This window comes from Paroedura picta, unplaced genomic scaffold, assembly GCF_049243985.1.
Source record: "Paroedura picta isolate Pp20150507F unplaced genomic scaffold, Ppicta_v3.0 Ppicta_v3_sca21, whole genome shotgun sequence".
NCBI classification, from domain to species: Eukaryota; Metazoa; Chordata; class Lepidosauria; order Squamata; family Gekkonidae; genus Paroedura; species Paroedura picta.
In genome coordinates, this window is record NW_027518618.1 from 988,352 (window position 1) to 1,009,708 (window position 21,357).

At 45.7% G+C, this 21,357-nt stretch overlaps 1 protein-coding gene across 6 annotated transcripts in view; it reads right to left on the reverse strand.

The window, feature by feature from the left end:
- Positions 1-455: 455 nt before the first annotated feature.
- The window catches only part of MEIOSIN (meiosis initiator), a 30,838-nt gene continuing 9,936 nt past the window's right edge, over positions 456-21,357 (reverse strand). For 5 of the 6 annotated variants that reach the window (XM_077318528.1, XM_077318525.1, XM_077318523.1 and 2 more), the window contains exons 7-14: positions 20,932-21,055; positions 18,736-18,839; positions 18,413-18,556; positions 17,212-17,270; positions 15,250-15,369; positions 13,891-14,141; positions 8,576-8,665; positions 456-1,873 (exon numbers count right to left, since the gene is read on the reverse strand). In XM_077318528.1, the coding sequence (XP_077174643.1) occupies positions 1,696-1,873; positions 8,576-8,665; positions 13,891-14,141; positions 15,250-15,369; positions 17,212-17,270; positions 18,413-18,556; positions 18,736-18,839; positions 20,932-21,055 (1,070 nt within the window). In that variant the 3' untranslated portion in view covers positions 456-1,695. The remainder of the gene's footprint in view (positions 1,874-8,575; positions 8,666-13,890; positions 14,142-15,249; positions 15,370-17,211; positions 17,271-18,412; positions 18,557-18,735; positions 18,840-20,931; positions 21,056-21,357) is intronic. The other variant, XM_077318529.1, reaches the window with a different exon arrangement.

The following is a 21,357-nucleotide window of genomic DNA, read 5'->3' on the forward strand; positions in this document are numbered from 1 at the left end:
AACAGAATGTTCCAAGCAGCTCTGCATATGCTGCTGCTTTAAGAAATAATTGGCCAAGACCCCATAAACTTAAAAACAAAGGGGGAGCTCAGTTTAGTTGGAAGCAGTGGAGAAAGTCAAGTGGATGGAATTGTTTATTACAAAAGACTACAATGTGGTTTGAGTTGACTAAATTCATTGACTTGGAAAAAAGACAGATGGTCGCTTTCTGGCACCAACAAGTAATTAATACAGGGGTTGACACTTCTGATTCTGGCCTAATCAAGGTAAATTATGGGCGGAGCACAAGCCTCCCCTAGCAACACTACGCACCTCCCTAGGGAACCCCGCCTCATGTTTGGAGAGCGTTAGAACAGATCTTGAAAGTACCAGTGGTGAAAGAGACACAGATGCAACAAGGCTGTTAAGTCACTTTTAAAGCTAGATTTTATTCTAAAAATAAATAGAGACAAGGAATAAAACTGCTAATAAATATATAAATACATAAAAACAACAGATTGGGAAGGATCCCCCATCAAGTCTTTTAACAGAATTTCAAATGCCTGCTGATTATGAACACGGTTGAGGGATAATTTAAGAGAGGAGGATACGAATGGTTGATTGAGAGTTCCTTCCTCAGTCAAAAGTCATACAGAAAGCCCCTGGTCAAGACCTTTCACTGGTACAGCCCTCACAGTCTACCCTAGTGTGAATTGTTCGCTGTTGTCAAGCCCAGTCAAGTGAATCCTCAAAGCCTGGTTCTGCCACCTGACTCCACTTGGACCCGTTGGCCAAATCAACCTTTCTAGACAGGTTCATGTATCATGGGCAGCAGAGATGCAAAACTATCTGGAGAAAACCTCCTCCTTACCAATTCGCCCCAGGCAAAAGCAGAGAAAACACCAGAAGTAACCTGCTACCGAACAAAGAGACAATTTTGCCATACAGCGAGCCCACCTGGACTTCAGAAACTACATTTCAAACCACAGCAAATTTATCCATGGGGAAAGAGGTCAATAACAAAGCCAACAGGGCTGTGTATGATTTTTAAAAACTACTCCCTGAACTAGGGAAGGAGAGCTAAAAGCCTGGCCAATAAATAGATTCTGGAATATTTTTAAAAACAGACATCCAGTTTTCCTCCTCCACTAGATACAGTTCCCCCATTATTTCACGCAGAGCAGCACCAAGCCAATCCCACACAAACACCCTAGCTTGCATGCTCTCATACAGCCCACTACATTCGCAGTGGCCAGATCCTAGAACTTCCTTCCAGCTTGAGAAAAACAACACCAGAGGCCTGCTTTTGGGTCACAGAAGCAGCAAAGAAATAAAGCGGTTACCTGGAAGGCAGCTGTGATTTTCCTCGTTCAAAAGGAACACAGTTTTTGATGAACATGAGACAGAGCAGCTCATGACACATTAGCAGGGGAAGGGAACTGCAATCAGCAAACAGGAGCAGTGAATGGGGAAGGATCCATGTGTTACTGGTGACATTAAAGGAAATGTGGCCCACACACCACATGCACAACACTGAACAATGCCCCAGCCTTGGGAGTGGGGGTCCCGCTCACCTGGTGCACTGCTGCAAAGTGTCAAGGCGAATGTTAAAGCTGGCCACCCATCAAGAGGGAACTCAGAAATGATCACCGACAGAGAGGAGTGAGGAGCCATCTTTCTGGCGGATGGTGCCATTACCGTTAACGGTGGGATGCGTCAGGGAATGAGCTCAAGCAAAGAGAGGTCCCCAAAGTTCTGGCTGCTGGAGAGAGATTTCTCAGCCAGCAGCAGATGAAAAGGTTTAGGTGGCTCCAGGTCTTCCTCCTCTTCCTCGCTGGAGAAGTCGTCCCTCACGATGCGATTGTTCAGGCGGCTGAATCTCCGGGCTTTCATGCTGAAAAGGGGGAAAAAAGACAAAACATATGTGGAAAAGGTTATCGGTGCTTGTTCCCTGAAGACATGAGCGCAAACCTTTAATAGCGAACCTGCAAGATTTACAATTCAGCCTACCCTTCCGGAGTTGAAATGATTAAGTGACAAACAAGGATCATGGGAACAAGTCTGAGTGCAGTGACCCCTTTGAGAGCAACAAAGATTTATTCAAGCTGAAAGCTTTTGTGTGCATGCACATTTTATTGGTCTTATAAAGATGCCCCTGTGCCCAAACTTTGTTCTGTTCCTTCAGGGTCAGGGTTCGGTGATGAAACCACTTATACCGAAGACTAGGGGATTCCGCTAGCAGGGAAGATCACGTGTTAAGTTTAACAGCTTCCCATAAAAAAACATGAACATACAAAAGTGTCTTGTCCGGAGTTAAACCATTAGTCTGCTTAGCCTAGTATTACAGCCTTCCTCAACTTTTTTGCCTTTGAGAAACATTCTTCAGGCTTTGAGAACCTCCAGAAGTGGGGTGATTGTGCAGAATAAGGCTGGGTACAGGCCCACCTGGGGCCCACCCATAGCTGTGTATATGCCCACCCAGGGCCCCTCCCCTTCCCAACCTCTCCAGGCCCATCACTGGCCATTTTGGGAAGGGTGATCATATCACCCAATAAATGGTTAACAATTCTTTTAAAATATTAAAAATTAATTAATTCCCAATGATTCAGGAAACCCTTTGAGGGCCATCAAGAAACCCCAGGATATCATGAAACCCTGATTGAGAAAGCCTGGGAAGCTCTGACTGACAGCCCAGTATCCTGGAAAAACAAAGGTTTTCCACCAGCATCTACTGGTGATGCCAAAATGTGGTCTAAAGTAGGTGTGCTGTCATTCAGCCACAGCCATTCCTTGCTTACAAAATGACAAATGACCGACAACCAGTCATGCTTCATTTCAGAGGGCAGCTCTGGTCTGCAGCAGAGCAATTAGATTTGAATCCATACGCACCTTACAGACCAACAAGATTTGGGGAGGGGCAGGGGCAGCGGCAGGGAATAAGCATTTAGAGTCAAAGCTCTCTTCATCAGATACAAGTTGGAATTAAGATCCTTAATTCCTTATATCTCATGTAAAGGTACAATGCACATTGTCATCAGCTTGATTTGAGCAGGAGGGAAATACCTGGAGATAGAAAATCAGCATCTGCCACGAGATAAAAAATCTATGTCCCTAATTAGCCTCAATAGTTCCACTGTTCTGAGTTTGTGAACAGACTCAAGTGTAGCAATATTAAATTGCAGTCTCCCCTTAAAGCTTCTCTGTTTGAGGACTGCTACTATTAGGTAAGCAATCTTCCAGGACTCTGCATTGCTTCACTGTATCTCTGCATCCTGAGCTCCTCCCCTGCTTGGTGTTTAGCCTGGAGAGATATCAGGGATCACCATTCTGACTTGTATCTGACAAAGGACGTTTTGACTATGGAAAGCTTATACCCTGACAATGTTGCTGGTCTCTAAGGTGCCACTGGACTTAAATCCAGCAGTTGTACCTACACAGCCACTGTTTATTATACTGTACACTGGTCTCATTTGCAGATCTGCAGGGCCTGCAAAACTATCCTCTTGTGTAGGGTATTAGAGGGAAGAGGGACCTTGCCGGGATAGACTTTCATTTCCTCCTGACTCTCTGACCTCTCAATTAACTATTCTAGATGTTTCTCCTCGAATCCTAGAATTGGAAGGTACCTCCAGGGTCATCTAGTCCAACCTCCCGAACAATGGAGGAACTCACAACAACCTGCCTGCCCACAGTGACCCCAATTTCATGCCCAAGTGATCCCTCCCACCAAGAATTTCCAGAATCCAGCCTGGCCTGGAGGAAGTTCACCTACCATCCCACAGTGGCAATTAGCAATTCCCTGGGAATGAAAGGAAAGGGCCACAAGAGACAAACACTGGCACACCCCTTCCTGCCCCTCACTCACAACCTCCCTAAGTTCACAAAATCATCATTTCTGTCAGATGACTATTTAGCCTCTGCTTTAAAACTTCCAAAGAAGGAGAACCCACCAACTCCCGAGGAAGCCTGTTCCACTGAGGAACCACTCTGTCAGGAACTTCTTCTGGAGGTTTAGCCGAAATTTCTTTTGACTTAATTTCAACCCATTGGTTCTGGTCCAACCCTCTGGGGCAATAGAAACCAACTCTATGACAGCCCTTCAAGTACTTGAAGATGGTTATCATATCACCTCTTAGTCATCTTCTCTCCAGGCTAAACAGACCAAGCTCCCCCAACCTTTCCTCGTACGACTTGGCCTCCAAACCCCTCACCATTTTTGTAGCCCTCTTCTGGACACGCTCCAGTTTCTCTACATATTTCTTCAGTTGTGGTGCCCAAAACTGAACACAGGACTCCAAGTGAGGAGTAAAGTGGTAACATCAGAGAGGAGTAAAGTGGTAACATCACCTCCCGTGATCTGGACACTATACTTCTTTTAATACAGCCAAAAATCCCATTTGCCTTTTTAGCTACCAAGTCCCACTGCTGACTCATGTTCAGTGTCCGGTCTACTAAGACCCCCAGATTCTTTTCACATGAATTACTGCCAAGACATGTCTCACCCATCCTATAGTGATGCATATGATTTTTCCTACCAAAATGAAGAACTTTAAATTTATTACTATTGAAATTCATTTTAGCCCAGTTTTCTAGCCTGTTAAGATCTTGTACTCTGATTCTGTTTTTCAGTGTGTTTGCTAGCCCTCCCAGTTTAGCAAGGTAGTAACTTTCTCGAAAAAAGAGATAAGATTAGTCTGACATGATTTGTTCTTGAGAAAGCCATGCTGACCCTTAGTAATTACATCCATCCACTCTAGCTGCTCAAGGACCGACCGTTTGATTATTTGTTCTAAAATTTTGCCAGCTATAGACGTCAAGCTGATGGGTCGGAAGTTTCCCGGATCTGCATCTTCCTCCTTGAAGATGGGGACAAAATTTGCCTGCCTCCAATCTTCTGGCGCTTCACCTGTTCTCCATTAATTGTCAAAAATAATGGACAGCGGCCCAGAAACTACATCTCCAAGATCTTTTAGTACCCTTGGATGCAATTCATCTGGCTCAGAGGTTTTGGTTTCATTTGAAGAAACTAGATGTTTATGGTTAGTGATCCTGGACCACAACTCCCATCCCTCATCCTGTGAAATGATTTTGCCACGTTGAGCACAATTCCCCTTGCAAGAGAAGTAGGAATTGAGCAGTTCAGCCCTTTCTTCATCACCTGTTACAAAGTCATTTTCTTGTCCCCGCAATGGTCCTACCATGTCCCTATTCTTTTTCTTTCTTTCAATTTAAAGAACTTTTTTTAGTGTTTCTTGCTAGCCTAGCTCATACTGAGCTTTAACTTTTCTAATGCTCTCCCTACATGGCACCTATACATGCATTTGTTTATATTTCTCCTTGGTTATAAGGTCCTCCTGACATTTCCTAGACTTTTTTATTACTCAATTATTTTGAAAGCTATTTTTAATTTATAATTTATATTTATATGTATTATTTAAATTTATATTCTGCCACTCGTGGCAAGCCATCTTCCATAATCCAGCCTCAACCACAGACATGGTGGAAGACTTCCGCCTTGCAGGCCCTGCAAAACGATCATAATTCTTGCCGGGCCTGCAGCTCTTCTGGGAGCTCATTCCACCAGGTAGGGGCCAGGACTGAGAAAGCCCTGGGCCTGGTCGAGGCAGGGTGAATTTCCTGGGGGACAGGCACAACCAACAAGTTGGTACCCACAGAGCATAAAGCTCTGCAGGTGGCATATTGCAACAGCCGGTCCCTCGAATATATGGGTCCCAGGCCACGAAGGGCCTTAAAGGTAAAAAACAGAACCTTGAATGTATTCTGGGCTGCAATCAGCAAACAATGCAGCTGCCTCAGCACCAGCTGAATATGAATCTGAGTTAGTTTGTGGAGAAAGGAGCGTAGCCAACAAAGGGCTGTATCCTACATCCCTGTCCTGGCGAGGTGAGCCAATAGCTCGTGGCTGACCACATCAAGGGCAGCTGACAGATCTAACATAACGAGAATGGCCAAGCTGCTCCTATCCAGCTGGCGCTGGAGATCATTCATCAGGGTGACCAGTACCATCTCCACCCTGTGGCCAGGACAGAAGCAAGACTGGTATGGATTGAGGGTTGAAGTTCCCTCCAAGAATACCGGGAGCTGGTCTGCTGCAGCCCTTTCAACTACCTTGCCCAGAAATGCAAGATGTGAGACCAGGTGGTAGCCTGCAGGGTCTTGCGGGTCCAGCGATGGATTTTAAAGGAGAAGACGAACCACAGCCCCCTTTAGCAACTCAGGGAAACCCCCCCCGGTAGACATGGAGAGATTAATAATATCCCTGAGCTGACCTCCAATCCATTGACCACCCCCTTTGAGGAGCCAAGACAGGCAAGGGTCAAGGGGACAAGTGGAGCCCTCACCGACCCCAGCAGCTTGTCCACTTCAGATAAAGAGAGCCATCTGAAGGCATCAAACGTCACCTCCAAAGGTGGCCAACAGGCCTTCAGTTCCCTTTCTGGAGCCACCCTGGTTTCCTTAGGTTCCTCACAGTTTTCCTCCTCAAGGGGGAGTCTGCAATTGTGCCTTCGGTATTTCACTTCTGAGAAACTCCCAGCTGTCTTGGACATCCATCTCCTTTTTTCTGACCACGGGATTCTACCCAACATAACCTTAAGTTTGTTAAAATTTGCTCTCCTTAAGTCCAGCCTGTAGGTGTGACCATGTACAGCTTTTCTCTTAACCAAGATCATAAAGTCCAAAATCACATGCTCACGACTACCAAGCACACCGAGAACTTTTACCTCGTCAACCAGCTCTTCCCAATTATGAGAATGAAGTCTAAAACAGCAGACCACCTGGTAGCCCCTTCCACTTTCTGGAAAATGAAGTTGTCAGCAAGACCAAGAAATTATTGGACTTTTTATTTGTAGCAGAGCTGGTCTTCCAAATCTGGGTCATTGAAATCTCCCCTGGCCACTAGGTCCTGTCAATCAGAGCTTTGTAATCTGGTCTAGAAGCATCTCAGCCAAGTCATCTGCGTGGCCTGGTGGTCTATTAGCACAGCGGTCCGCAAGCTTCTGCTTGCCGCGGACCGCTGCGGAGTAGTGGGCGGAGAGGGCGGCCTGGGGGCCCGCGCACGCGCCATGCCGGCGGCTGTGGCTTCCCCTCCCAGCCCCTCCAGGCCGCGAGCAAATTGGCTGCTAAAGCCGCTAAAGCGGCCGATTAGCTTGCGGCTCGGCAAGCTTCTCTTCCCTCCCCTCCCAAAGTGAGAAGCTTGCCGGGCCGCTTTAGCGGCCGATTTGCTCGCAGCCTGGCGAGCTTCTCGCTTCGGGGGGGGGGGAGGAAAGAAGGAGCCGCGGCCCGCGCCAAGGCCTTCGCAGCCCGACACTGGGCCGCGGCCCGCGGGTTGGGGACCACTGTATTAGCAGACCCCCACCAGAATACCACTATTATTTCCTACTCCTTTTATTTTTACCCAAAGGCTGTCAACTGAACTCTCCTGCTCAGACACATGTATTTCCTCACAAGTATATCCATTCTTAACATATAATGCTACTCCTCCCCCCTTCTTTATTTGTCTGTCCCTTTTAAATAAGTTGTACCCCTCAGCCCTATTATTCCAGTTGTGAGAGTTATCCCACCAGGTTTCTGTAATGCCTATTGAATCATAGTCCCCTTCGTTTATTAGGACTTCTAGTTCATCCTGCTTATTTCCCATACTCTGCGCATTAGTGTAGAGACTTTGTAATCCTTCATACCAGCACTCCAGGCTTTTAGTCTTTGAACTTTCCTCTAATTTAATAGTTCCCTGCATATGTGCCATTCCCTTTAAATCTGTTCCAATCTAGTTATCACTGAACTAGGCTTTTAAGGTACATCTCACTCCCCCATTGGACTTATTTTAGACATTCTCCATACTGGGTAGGTTGGGTGTGAGTGGGGTTTTAATGCTTTTGTTATTTGTGGTACTTATGTTAAGTATGGTTCTTAAGAAGAGGAAGGAGAGTTGTTTTTTATACCCTGCTTTTCACTGCCCAAAGGAGCCTCAAAGCAGCCTTCCCTTCCTCTCCCCACAACAGAGACCCTGTGAGGTAGGTGGGGCTGAGAGAGCTCTGACAGGACTGCTCTGTAAGAACAGAATTATCAGGACTGTGACGAGCCCATGGTCACCCAAGCTGGCTGTATGTAGAGGAACAAGGAATAAAACCCATCATGCCAGATTAGAGGCCGCCACTCTTAATCCCAAGCTGGCTTTCTGGAAGCCGCCATAAGCCTGCCTTTAGGTGGGATAAAAATCAGAAGTATGCATTAATTAATTAATAATTTTTTTAAAATAGAGGGGGGTAAATAAGTGGCAGAGGGAGGCTTGTTAGAGGCTTATATGTGTTGAGGTAAGAAATTTTTACTGGAACTTCTCCAGCCACCAGGGCAGTGGCATCGGTGTGAGGGAACAGAGGGGAGGGGGGAGGAGAATATCCTGTGATTATCAGGATCTTGGAAAACCAGAAGGGTATCGGAAGCCTCAGTTCCTACAAATCGTATTCCATACCCTGGGGATTTACAGGTTAGGGCTGGCCCAGTCACTGGCCTAGTGGATGACATGCCAAGGGCTAGTCTGATGCTAACATCATGCTTTGACCTGTGCTGGACCTACCAATATGGCTTCCGCTCCTGCTTTGTCATCATACGCCACAGCTGGGCCAGCTCTCTTGTAGCAGCTGTGGAAGCCATGCCCGGGCAAGCACTGCCAGAAGAAAAGAAGAAGAAAGAAAAAAAATTGGTCACTCAACTCATGAGGCATCAGCAGTGTCCTTGTGTCCCCTCAGTGCCATGAAGCCAAAAGATCAAGGTTGCCATGGTAGCCTTTAGCTCTGTTCGGAGACCAATGTTAAGAATGCCTCCTGAAAGAAATCCTAAACCCACCCTCTGAGCCCACAGATACAAGGATGTTTTTGCCAAGATCCTGTTATCAGGGCATGCAAAGAAGATACCTAGTCTTAGAAACAGCCATAATTTTTCTAAATCATGAAAACGATAGGGAAGCATCCGGTTGCGCTTATCTGAGGCCTAGGTTTGCCTAAGCATCGGACCAAAAGTCTCCAGGCACGGCTCAGAAGGCTCTGTTTTCCTGCTCCCTGGCTGCAGGTCATTTGATAAACATCAAAAGCATCTCATCTTTCATAGAAGAAGAATTTAAAAAATATATCAACTTCCATGGTTGCTGAAAAACACACATGCAGGTCCTGTGTACAAAGAGATTTCCTGATGTGTTTTCCAACCTGAAAAAGCAGTCACAGGACATGGTGGCTGTGATGATCTTTATGGGGGGCACGGCACTGAGTTATTTCACATACATCCCAAACCTTGTGTATTTTCCTGAAGAAGTCAGTTCCCCTGACATTAGCTCCCAGTAGACCTGACCTATACAACAAGTACGCAAGAAGGAGGTCATTTACATAATGGGTGACTTTAATGCAAAAGTTGGCACACAAGCAGAGAGAGACATCACTGGCAACTTCGGACCTGGAGAAAGGAATGATGCAGGTGGTCGTCTGGCACAATTCTGCCATGAAAATTGGTTTCACATCATGACCACTTGGTTGAGAAAGCAACAACGTCGCCTATACACTTGGGTCCATTCCGCACAAGTTTAATGTAGCAGGAGTGTGACAAATTGTAATCGCTACTAATATGCAGTTATGCACGACGTCGTACACAATATGCCACACTCCTGAAACAGTCCCGCTAAAAGCGCTTCATTGTAGCACTTCCAGGGAAATCCCAAAAAGTGTATTTTCTCGGAGCGAGTGGAGAGCAACGAGCCGGCGAGCCTTCATTCACCCAGCGAGGCTTCTCCGGCTGCAGTCCCTCCACAGAGCTGCTTCAAAGCTCCCCTCAAGTCACCAAGCACAACACAGCCCTGTTTGCAAGTTCCCTTTATTTTCGGCCGAAAATCGCGCCCGTGCACAGGGGGGGGGAGGGTTCACTTGGGGGAGCGTGGCAACGATGAAACAGCAGCTCACACGCCAGCTGCCAGCTAGATGGGTCTCTACGTTAGGAGGAAGCAAGGAATCAAGGCATATTCGTTGCAACGTGTGTTTTTCTTTTTTTTTAAAAAAAACTGTTTTTAAAGGGGAAGAGGCTTTTCCGGAACATGGTAACAACCGCCCATTGGCTGCTCGTTTGATTGACTGCCAGGGGCGGGACAAAGCAAGGAAAAAATCACTTCCTTTCTAGCGATTTTTGGCGAGACTGGAAACCTGTGGGAAACGATTGAAACGCAACTGGATTCCACTCCAAAGGCAGGTATGCGTTACGCCAAATTCCACTATTTTAAATTCCATTTTTCCTTTCCGTAATCAATTTGCCACATTGATCCTGGTGCGGAATGGGCCTCAGACATCACCAAACGGACTACATTGAAACCAAATCGACTATAACTTATGCAGTCAAAGATAGTCCTTGTTGTTGTTGTTATGTGCGAAGTCGTGTCCGACCCATCGCGACCCCATGGACAATGATCCTCCAGGCCTTCCTGTCCTCTACCATTCCCCGGAGTCCATTTAAGTTTGCACCGACTGCTTCAGTGACTCCATCCAGCCACCTCATTCTCTGTCGTCCCCTTCTTCTTTTGCCCTCGATCGCTCCCAGCATTAGGCTCTTCTCCAGGGAGTCCTTCCTTCTCATGAGGTGGCCAAAGTATTTGAGTTTCATCTTCAGGATCTGGCCTTCTAAAGAGCAGTCAGGGTTGATCTCCTCTAGGACTGACCGGTTTGTTCGCCTTGCAGTCCAAGGGACTCGCAAGAGTCTTCTCCAGCACCAGAGTTCAAAAGCCTCAATTCTTTCACGCTCGGCCTTCCTTATGGTCCAACTTTCGCAGCCATACATTGCAACTGGGAAGACCATAGCCTTGACTAAACGCACTTTTGTTGGCAGGGTGATGTCTCTGCTTTTTAGGATGCTGTCTAGATTTGCCATAGCTTTCCTCCCCAGGAGCAAGCGTCTTTTAATTTCTTTGCTGCAGTCCCCATCTGCAGTGATCTTGGAGCCCAGGAAAATAAAATCTGTCACTATCTCCATTTCTTCCCCATCTATTTGCCAGGAATTGAGCGGGCCGGATGCCATGATCTTTGTTTTCTTGATGTTGAGTTTCAAGCCAACTTTTGCACTCTCCTCCTTCACCCGCATCAACAGGCTCTTTAGTTCCTCTTCACTTTCTGCCATTAGAGTGGTATCATCTGCATATCTGAGGTTGTTGATATTTCTCCCTGCAATCTTGATCCCAATTTGTGACTCCTCTAATCCCGCATTTCTCATGATGTTCTCTGCATACAAGTTAAATAGGCAAGGCGACAGTATACAGCCTTGCCGAACTCCTTTCTCAATTTTGAACCAGTCAGTGATTCCATGTTCAGTTCTCACTGTTGCTTCTTGACCTGCATATAAATTTCTCAAGAGACAAATAAGATGCTCTGGTATTCCCATCTCTTTAAGAACTTGCCACAATTTGTTGTGCTCCACACAATCAAAGGCTTTAGCATAGTCAATGAAGCAGAAGTAGACGTTCTTCTGGTACTCCCTAGCTTTCTCCATGATCCAGCGTATGTTGGCAATTTGATCTCTAGTTCCTCTGCCTCTTCGAAATCCTGCCTGTACTTCTGGAAGTTCTCGGTCCACATATTGCTGGAGCCTAGCTTGTAGGATTTTGAGCATAACTTTGCTAGCATGAGAAATTAGTGCAATGGTGCGGTAGTTTGAACATTCTTTGGCATTGCCCTTCTTTGGGATTGGAATGTAAACTGACCTTTTCCAATCCTGTGGCCATTGTTGAGTTTTCCAAATTTGCTGGCATATTGAGTGTAGCACTTTTACTGCATCGTCCTTTAAGATTTTGAATAGTTCAACTGGAATGCTGTCACCACCACTAGCTTTATTGTTGCTCAGACTTCCTAAGGCCCATTTGACTTCACATTCCAGGATGTCTGGCTCCAGGTCAGTAACTACCCCACTGTGGTCATCAGGTATGTTAAGCTCGCTCTTGTATAGTTGTTCTGTATAATTTTGCCACCTTTGTTTAATGTCTTCTGCTTCTGTGAGGTCCCTACCATTTTGGTCCCTTATCATACCCAACTTTGCATGAAACGTTCTCTTCATATCTCCAATTTTCTTGAAAAGATCTCTGGTCCTCCCCATTCTATTGTTTTCTTCTATTTGTTTGCACTGTTCATTTAAGAAGGCATTCTTATCTCTTCTAGCTTTTCTCTGGAATTCTGCATTCAATTGGGTGTATCTTTCTCTTTCTCCCTTGCCTTTCACTTCCCTTCTCTCCTTAGCTATTTGTAAAGCTTCCTCAGACAGCCATTTTGATTTCTTGCATTTCTTTTTCTTTGGGATGGTTTTAGTTGCTACCTCTTGTACAATGTTGCGAACCTCCGTCCATAGTTCTTCAGGCACTCTGTCTATCAGATCTAATTCCTTAAATCTATTTGTCACCTCTACTGTGTATTCGTCGGGGATATGATTTAGTTCATACCTGAGTGGCCTAGTGCTTTTCCCTACTTTCTTCAATTTAAGCCTAAATTTTGCAACAAGAAGCTCATGATCTGAGCCACAATCAGCTCCTGGTCTTGTTTTTATTGACTGGATAGAACTTTTCCATCTTTGGCTGCAGAGCACATAGTCAATCTGATTTCTGTGTTGACCGTCTGGTGATGTCCATGTGTAGAGTCGTCTCTTGGGTTGTTGGAAAAGAGTGTTTGCTATGACCATTGTATTCTCTTGACAAAATTCTACCAGCCTGTGCCCTGCTTCATTTTGTACTCCAAGGCCAAACTTGCCTGTTATCCCGGTTATCTTTTGGCTTCCTACTTTAGCATTCCAATCCCCCATGATGATAAGCACATCATTTTTTGGCGTTGCTTCTAGAAGGTGTTGTAGGGCTTCATAGAACTGATCAACTTCATCCTCTTCAGCAGCAGTGGTTGGGGCGTAGACCTGGATCACTGTGATGTTGAAAGGTTTGCCTTGGATTCGAACTGAGATCATTCTGTCATTTTGGGGATTGTATCCCAAGACTGCTTTTCCTACTCTCTTATTGATTATGAAGGCTACTCCATTTCTTCTGCGAGATTCTTGTCCACAGTAGTATACCTGATGGTCATCTGAATTAAATTCACCCATTCCTGTCCATTTTAGTTCACTGATTCCTAAAATGTCGATGTTCAGTCTTGTCATTTCTTGTTTGACCACGTCCAGCTTACCTTGATTCATGGTTCTGACGTTCCAGGTTCCTATGGAATAAAAATCTTTACAGCATCGGACTGTCTTTTCGCCACCAGTTACTTCCACAACTGAGCGTCCTTTCGGCTTTGGCCCAGTCGCTTCATTCATTCTGGCGCTACTCGTACTAGCCGTCTGCTCATCCCCAGTAGCACATTGGACACCTTCCGACCTGAGGGGCTCATCTTCCGGCGTCAAGATAGTCCTACCCTTGTCAAAATATATCCAGGTGCTGAATGCAGTTCAGATCATGAACTGTTACTGGCCAAAATCAAAACAAAACTCCGCAACATCAAGGGAACATCAGGGTTAAGGAAGTTCGATGTAAATAAAATTCCACTCACATTTGCAGTGGAGGTGAAAAATCAATTTCAACTATTGGACGCAACAGAGAAGATGCCTGATGAACAGGGGAAGGAACGGGGGAAGGAACTACACCATGCTGGCTCTGGTACCATATGGATGTTTGTTGCTCTTCCCTACCAGAGGTAAAATTGACTGGGAGAAATAGATTTCTACTAGGAATATGGTAGTTTGTATGTATGAAAGTCCTCTCCCCCTTATAGGTCCCCCTTGTTGCCGCCTTTTCATTTTATTAGATTTCTTCGCTGTTCATAAAAAGGTAAAGCTTTCACACCATTTATGGTCTGTTAATGTAAAACCCCACTGACATGATCCTCAGACCCCCACCGGATATAGTGCTTGCGGTTCAGGCGGCAGAACATGATAAAGCCGTTGACACATTTCTTCTTGAGCTGCAGGGGAGATGAGTTGATGCGTTTGTCACAGACTACAGGGCGGTGCTTCTGCCTCCTTCCCACTTTCTTTTTCTTCTGGCGTGACCCCTGCGATGGCTTGGCTCTCTTGCAAGGCGTCCAGGTGCTGTCGCTGTTCTCGTCACTAGAGGACACCACGCATTCGGGCCTGGTGTGGGCAGCCTCCTGGCAGGACAAAACAGAGGTATGATCAAGTGGCTCAGGGCACTAAGAAACAAGCAAAACATCTGGTACCTTTTTTCCGATCATCTCAGGGTAGTCAAACTGCAGCCCTCCAGATGTCCATGGACTACGATTCCCATGAATGCGAATGCTGGCAGGGGCTCATGGGAATTGTAGTCCATGGACATCTGGAGGGCCACAGCTTGACCACCCCTGATAAGCACTCCTAAATCTGACATCAGAGGTTCACGCTCACACAGTCCTGCAGTTAGGTCCAGATTTAAAACCAATGAGACAATGGCTCCTATTTAATGTAAAAATAAGGCATTGAACTGTAATCCTCCTCAGCTTTACAACTACCTTGTTCAATACTGGAGTTTGCAGTTATGCCTGGTGTTGCTGTTATTACTTTTGTAATTATTTAAATTTCTATACATAATGGCTCAGGGCGGTTTACATACATTCAATTTAACAATTATTAAAAGCCAACATAACAATAATAACATTTACAATATAAAAGCATAAATAGTCAGTTCAGCAGAACTTAAGTCACAGTGGCCAGATTATTTACTGCCCATGAATCTCCCGACGAGATGTCTCTCTATGGAGGTGTTTCCATAGGGAAGGGCCGCAGATGATTCCCATGGGACCTCACAAGCCCTTGATAACTTTTCTTATGCAATTTTTCTTTTCATTCAAACCATTCTATGGGTATGAATTATTTCAAATGTTTAATGGTTAACACATCCTTGTCTTATTGGCTGCATCAACATAATGCAGCTGCTACGCTGATAAAGAGCCATCCACCCCTATAATCAGGTCCTGTATGGCAATTTACTTTGGATGTACAACGTTTTATTATTCTTATAATGGTCTAACTGACTCTGTTGGCCTTTAAATAAAACTTTCAAAGTTCAAAACAATCATAACAATCAACTTTCCTATTTAAGAGGATACACAAAGATTTGACATATTTTCAACACCCCCTTGTGGTCTGTGGTGAACCCAAATGCAATGGAAGAACAAAATGGATCTTTCAGTCAGACCATCCAGTTCCAGACCTTACTGAGTACAAATAAAACACCCAAGCCCACCCCCATTTCCTTCCCACCTCCTGAAGGAACTGTTTGTTCCAGGAAGATGATGTCTCATTGGCAGATGACACAGGGCTGGAATCACTTTTACCCTTTTCGCTGTAGGAAAGGTAGCAGTGGTCCAATGTGAAAGCCGACTAGAAGAGATAAAGGAAAGATCAGGGAGTCTCTGGTGAGCAGAAGAAGGAAGTGGTGCACAGAATGCAGAAAGGGAAACTGCTTTTCAATTTTCTGCCAGAAATGTACCTGCCTTTCACAACATTCCGCTGCTATTAGCAGTGAAGAGAGTGCCATGCTGGTTTAGCCCTTGACTGAGGAAGTGAGAGGGAGCACCATTCAGCACAATATTATTAGAACAGCTTTCATCCTCAACCAGCAGGCACCAAAAAGACAGGTATAGTATGAACCACGAGCATCAGGATGCTTGTTTCTCCAAAAGTTGCCTATGCAGATGTGCATGCACATGACCTAGAATTAAACTTGTTGGTCTTGAAGGTACCACTGGACTCAAATTTTGATAGACCACAGTCCCTAATAATGATTACTCAATATGATTCCCAGTGGAAGGAATGAGCTGCCTCCACTACTGAGTCCCCCCCCCCATGGTTATTTATCTGGAACAGTTCAATTCACACAAGCATACACTCATTTCATTCTATAATCATGAACGTGCACGTAGGAATCAGGCCACAGCACACCGCAGGCAGGAAGCTGTGGATGTGCCTGGAATACAGATTCTCTAGGGTGAACAAACATCAGGATGGTTATGAAATGGTGCTGACCTGTTAAATAATAACCCCTGCTGTTGAGGCGACCTTATCTAAGAGGAACATTAAGTGGATGTTGAGCAGCAAAAAGCTTACTTTTCTCAGCAGCAAATACTATGTTGGGGATTATTAAGGGATTGAGAATAAAACGGTCAATATAATAATGCCCTTGTATGGATCTATGGTGTGGCCTCATTTGGAATACTGTGTACAGTTCTGGTCACCATATCTCCAAAAGGACATGGCAGAACTGGAAAGGTACAGAGGAGTACAACCACCAAGATGTTTAGAGGGTTGGATATTAAGAGTTTGGGACTTGGAAACGAGACTAAGGAGGGACTTAATAGAGATTTATAAAATTATGCCTGGGGTGGAAAGAGTGGGCAAAGAGGCCTTTTCCTCTCCCAAAAGACCAGAACTCGAGGGCATCCAGTGAAACTGATAAGAAATAGATTCGGGATGGACAAAAGGAAATACGTCTTTACACAACAAGTGATTACAATGTGGAATTTGTTGCCGGAGGATATATTGCCGATCACAGGCATGTTGTTAGGTGCGAAGTCATGTCCGACCCATCGCGACCCCATGGACAATTATCCTCCAGGCCTTCCTGTCCTCTACCATTCCCCGGAGTCCATTTAAGTTTGCACCGACTGCTTCAGTAACTCCATCCAGCCACCTCATTCTCTGTCGTCCCCTTCTTCTTTTGCCCTCGATCGCTCCCATAGAATCATAGAGCTGGAAGGGGCCATACAGGCCATCTAGTCCAACCCCTTGCTCTACGCAGGATCAGCCCTAAGTATCCTAAAGCATCCAAGAAAAGTGTGTATCCAACCTTTGCTTGAAGACTGCCAGTGAGGGGGAGCTCACCACCTCCTTAGGCAGCCTATTCCACTGCTGAACTACTCTGACTGTGAAAAAGCATTAGACTCTTCTCCAGGGAGTCCTTCCTTCTCATGAGGTGGCCACAGGCATAGATGGCTTTAAAAGGGATCAGATTCATGGAACATAGGCTACTAACCACAGTGACCAAATGGAACCTCCACATTCATAAGCAGTCAACCTCTGAATCCCAGTGCCAGGAAGCAACCTCAGGGGAAGGCCTTGGCTTCCCTGCCCTGTTGCTGGCCCTCCAGAGGAACTAGCTGGCCACTGTGTGAGAAGGGAGGCTGGACTAGACAGATTTATTATTCTGATTCTTATAGTACTTACTTTTCTCAGCAGTGCTCCTGAAAGGATCTGGGGAGACAGATGCACATCTTCAAACAACACTGCAGGAAAATAAAAAATTCAGTTTTTTTAGATGTGCTGCTTTTGAGATTTAAAGTAGGATATTCGTTGTCTTGGACCTCAGCCAGACAAAAAAAGATAGAAAAACTGCTTAATTACCCAGCCCACCCAGTTTTATGCTTCGCTGTTAGACTGGCTACTCCTCAACCTTCACAAATGCCACATTTACTTTTGTGCAAGTCACACATGCATACTGCAGTTGACCTAGATTCCGGTCTCGCTGAAATTGCAACAAAGGAGGCAATATTTTTCCGCGCTTCCTCCCGCCCCTGGCCGTCAATCAAACAGAACAGCCAATTAACTGTTGGGTTCCTGCTTCCCTTTAAAAACTGTTTTTTAAAAACCTGAAAACACCTGTAACAACGCATATTCTTTCATTCGATGTATCAAAAAGACCTTTTTCGCTGGCATGGGAGCTGGTGCTTAATCATTTACACACTCTTAAAGTTTAAAAAAAAAGTCCCCCTGTGCAATTTCTGGCTGAAATTACAGGCAGTGTCGAACAGGGGGCTGTATTGTGCTTGGAAACTTTACAGACAATTGCTTGTGGAGGGATTTCATTCAGCCAAAGAAGCATCGCTTATTCGTTGCTTTTGCCGGTTTAAGGGGGGGAAATGGCGATCGTTACGCTGGAAGCTCAGGTGCGAGAGCTTAGGGAGGGACATGCTTGCTACCACTACATTGAGAACACACATGTCTTTTTCAGATGTGTTGCAGGTTGTTCTCAAGAGTCTAGTGTTTTTTTTAGGGGGAATCCACTTTTGTGGATTTCCCCAAAAATCGCTACAACGAAGCAATTTTTGCGGGAGTGTTGCAGATTCTGTACGACATCATGTGTAACGTAAAAAAAAATAGCGTTACACAATGGTAAGACTTCAGCAAACATTAATGCTGTGCGGAATGGCCTTGACCATTCACTTCAAATGTCTGTCTGCCTTTCATGAGGCCTACCAACTAATTCTGGGAATGACCCCATGCATAGGAGATGGGGGGAATCAGAGCACAAATGCACTTTTGCACAAAACACCCCTGGCTTTCCCCTCCTTGTAGGAACAGAGAGGTAAGCCACCGCCAAGTAAACCCCTAGGAAACAAAAAAAAGCCCTTCCTGTCTAACACGTTACCTGGAGAAAGTTCCTCCTGAACCCCTTGCAAGACGTATGTGGGGAGCAGCCGAGCTGGCGAGGAGAAAAGCGAGGGGCTCAGCCCCAAATCTGAGCAAGTGTTGCTTTGGGCCCCAATCCTGGGAGAACAGAGCAGCACATTCCCTGGTTTGAAAAAAAGGATGGGTTACAAAGATATTTTTCTTTCTCTTTTTGGTAAGGCAGCTGAAGGAGCAGCTCCTTATCCCACAGGGCCAGGACATCTCAGCGAAGCCTCTGGCCATCCCTTCAGCCTCCTTCTAACCCACCAGCAATGTTTTTTCTTAATCATGCTTGTGACTTACCTTGGGAGACGCCCTCAGGAGACTGAGTGGAGAGCCAGGGACTGGTTCTTGATCCTTCTTCCTCCTCTTCCTCGCAAGAGGAATAATAATACACCAGCTCCTGCCTGAGAGCACAGCTGCTTCATTCACCAAGCCGGACCTTCATTCATTTGTTTCACTTTTATTCAAAATGATGATGATTCTTGTAAACATACATGAGGCTGCCTTGTACTGAATCAGAACTGGGGTCCATCATAGCTAGCACCGTCTACTCTACTCAGACTGCCAGTGGCTTTCTAGGGCCTCAGGTGATGTCTTTCCCATCACCTACTGTCCTTTTAACTGGAGATGCCTGGGATTGATGAACCTAAAACTTTCAACCTGCCAAATAGATGCTCAACCAGTGAGGCACATACCATCTCCAAACTTGAATACACATGAAGCTACTGTAGACTGAGCCCACCCGTCTATCTAAGTCAGCATTGCCTGCTCAGACTGGCAGCAGTTCTCCAGGTTGTCAGGCAGAGAAAGGTCTTACACATCCCCTTCTGCCTGGGCCTTTTTAACATGAGATGGCGGGGATTGAACCTGGGACCTTCTGCATGCCAAGCAGAGGCTCTACCACTGAACCACATCCCCATAACTCTCCAGGATCTCAGGCAAAGGTCTTTCACATCAGCTACAACCTGATCCTTTAGACTGGTGGTGCTAGGGAATCAGGCTGAGACCTTCTGCATGCAAAAAAGATGCTCTACCACTGAGCCCCTCTAAGAACAGAAATACACATGAAGTTACCATAGACTGAGTCCATCTAAGCCAGTATTGTCTGCTCAGACTGGCAGCAGTTCACCAAGTTCTCCTGCAAAGAAAGGTCTTTCACATCACCTGCTGCCTGGTCCTTTTTAACAGATGCCAGGGGATTGAACCTGGGACCTTATACATGCCAAACAGATGCTCTATCACTGAGCCACAGCCACCCCCCCCTAATTCAGTATTATTTCAAAAGTTTAAGGCATCAGCAATAAGAAGTATGGCACCTGATCAACCAGTGGGGCATTTGGAGTCATGTATGGGCACTCTTCATTATGTCCCTGTGTTGGGCAAGTTCACTGCTGCTTATTTATAGGAAACTGGAAGCCCTGGGGATCAACCCCACCTATCCTAGTTTTTTATCTGACCACCATTACCCCTTCTACCCTATTAAGCAGCTTAGCATGGGCATGAGGCAGAAGCAGAAGGATTCACAACTGCCACCCTCATCTAGACCAAACCACAGGCAACTGAGGTCCATAATAACGTTCAGTTCCTGCCAGTGCCTCTGGTGCTGTTCACAGCGAGGAGTTGACATTATCAAAAATATTTTTCTGCCACCTGCCCCCAGGCAGTGAACATAAGGAAAGCATTAAAACATTTGCACTAAATTTAAAAGTATGAGATAATTCCATTAAAGCAAATAAAGCCAGTTTGGTGTAGTGGTTAGGAGTGCAGACTTCTAATCTGGCATGCCTGGTTCGATTCTGCGCTCCCCCACATGCAACCAGCTGGGTGGACTTGGGCTCGCCACGGCACTGATAAAACTGTTCTGACCGAGCAGGAATATCAGGGCTCTCTCGGCCTCACCCACCCCACAGGGTGTCTGTTGTGGGGAGAGGAAGGGAAGGCGATTGGAAGCTGCCCGCCCCCCTGCGCTTTGAGCCTCCTTTGGGTAGGGAAAAGCGGCATATAAGAACCAACTCTTCTTCTTCTTCTTCTAAATAAATACTAGGAGGGCCAGTAAGCATTATTGGGGGCATGCCAGATGAAACAGAAGTTATCATCTGCTGGCGAAAGATACAGATACAGGCAGGCAGATGAATGGGGAGTGAGTTTCAAAAGTTTGGTGACACGACTGAAGTGCTTTTCTTGGGTTGCCATCCATCTGGCTTCAGATGGTGGGGACAACTAAAGCAAGGCCAGAGTGTCTTCAAGCAGGTTTATACGGGAGGAGACAGGCCTTAAGGAATGGCAGTCCCATGCTGTACAGGGTGTTAAAGACCTCTGCCTGTACCTCCATTCCTTCAGAAGAGCATCATAGGGCATCCCCAGTGCTTCTGGCCATTGAGCCCTTTCTCAGTCAAACTGTTACCCCTGTTTAAACCCAGCAGGCTTTCTTTAAACTCACAAAACTCCTTTTTTTATATACTCCCGATACTCCATCCATCTGCCTTCTGCTCATACCCTATCAGCGAATGCACAGGTCCCTCGCTGTAGTGGCGCAGCTCATCATACGCCGCTTGTGCCACACAAGCAGAAAACACACTTCTGTCCTTGATCTCCTCTTGGCTGCTACCCAAGTGCCAGTCTGTTAATGGAGAGCACAAAAAAGAAAAAAGAAAAAAAGTTGTTAATTCTTTTCTGACCAATTTTACAGCAGAAGCTATAGGGAGCAATTCTATATCTTGACCTGAGCATGCAGAGAACAATTATCCAGTTTCAAATAACTTATCTAAAGCCCATCCAGATTTCTTTCTAGAAGCAAGCACTGAGTGGGTGGTTATGAACTGGAGAGTCTGTTTACATTACTTTTTTCTTCCTCTCCCAAAATACTAGAACTCAAGGGAATCCAATTAAACTGATGGGCTGTAGGTTCAGGACGGGTAAGAG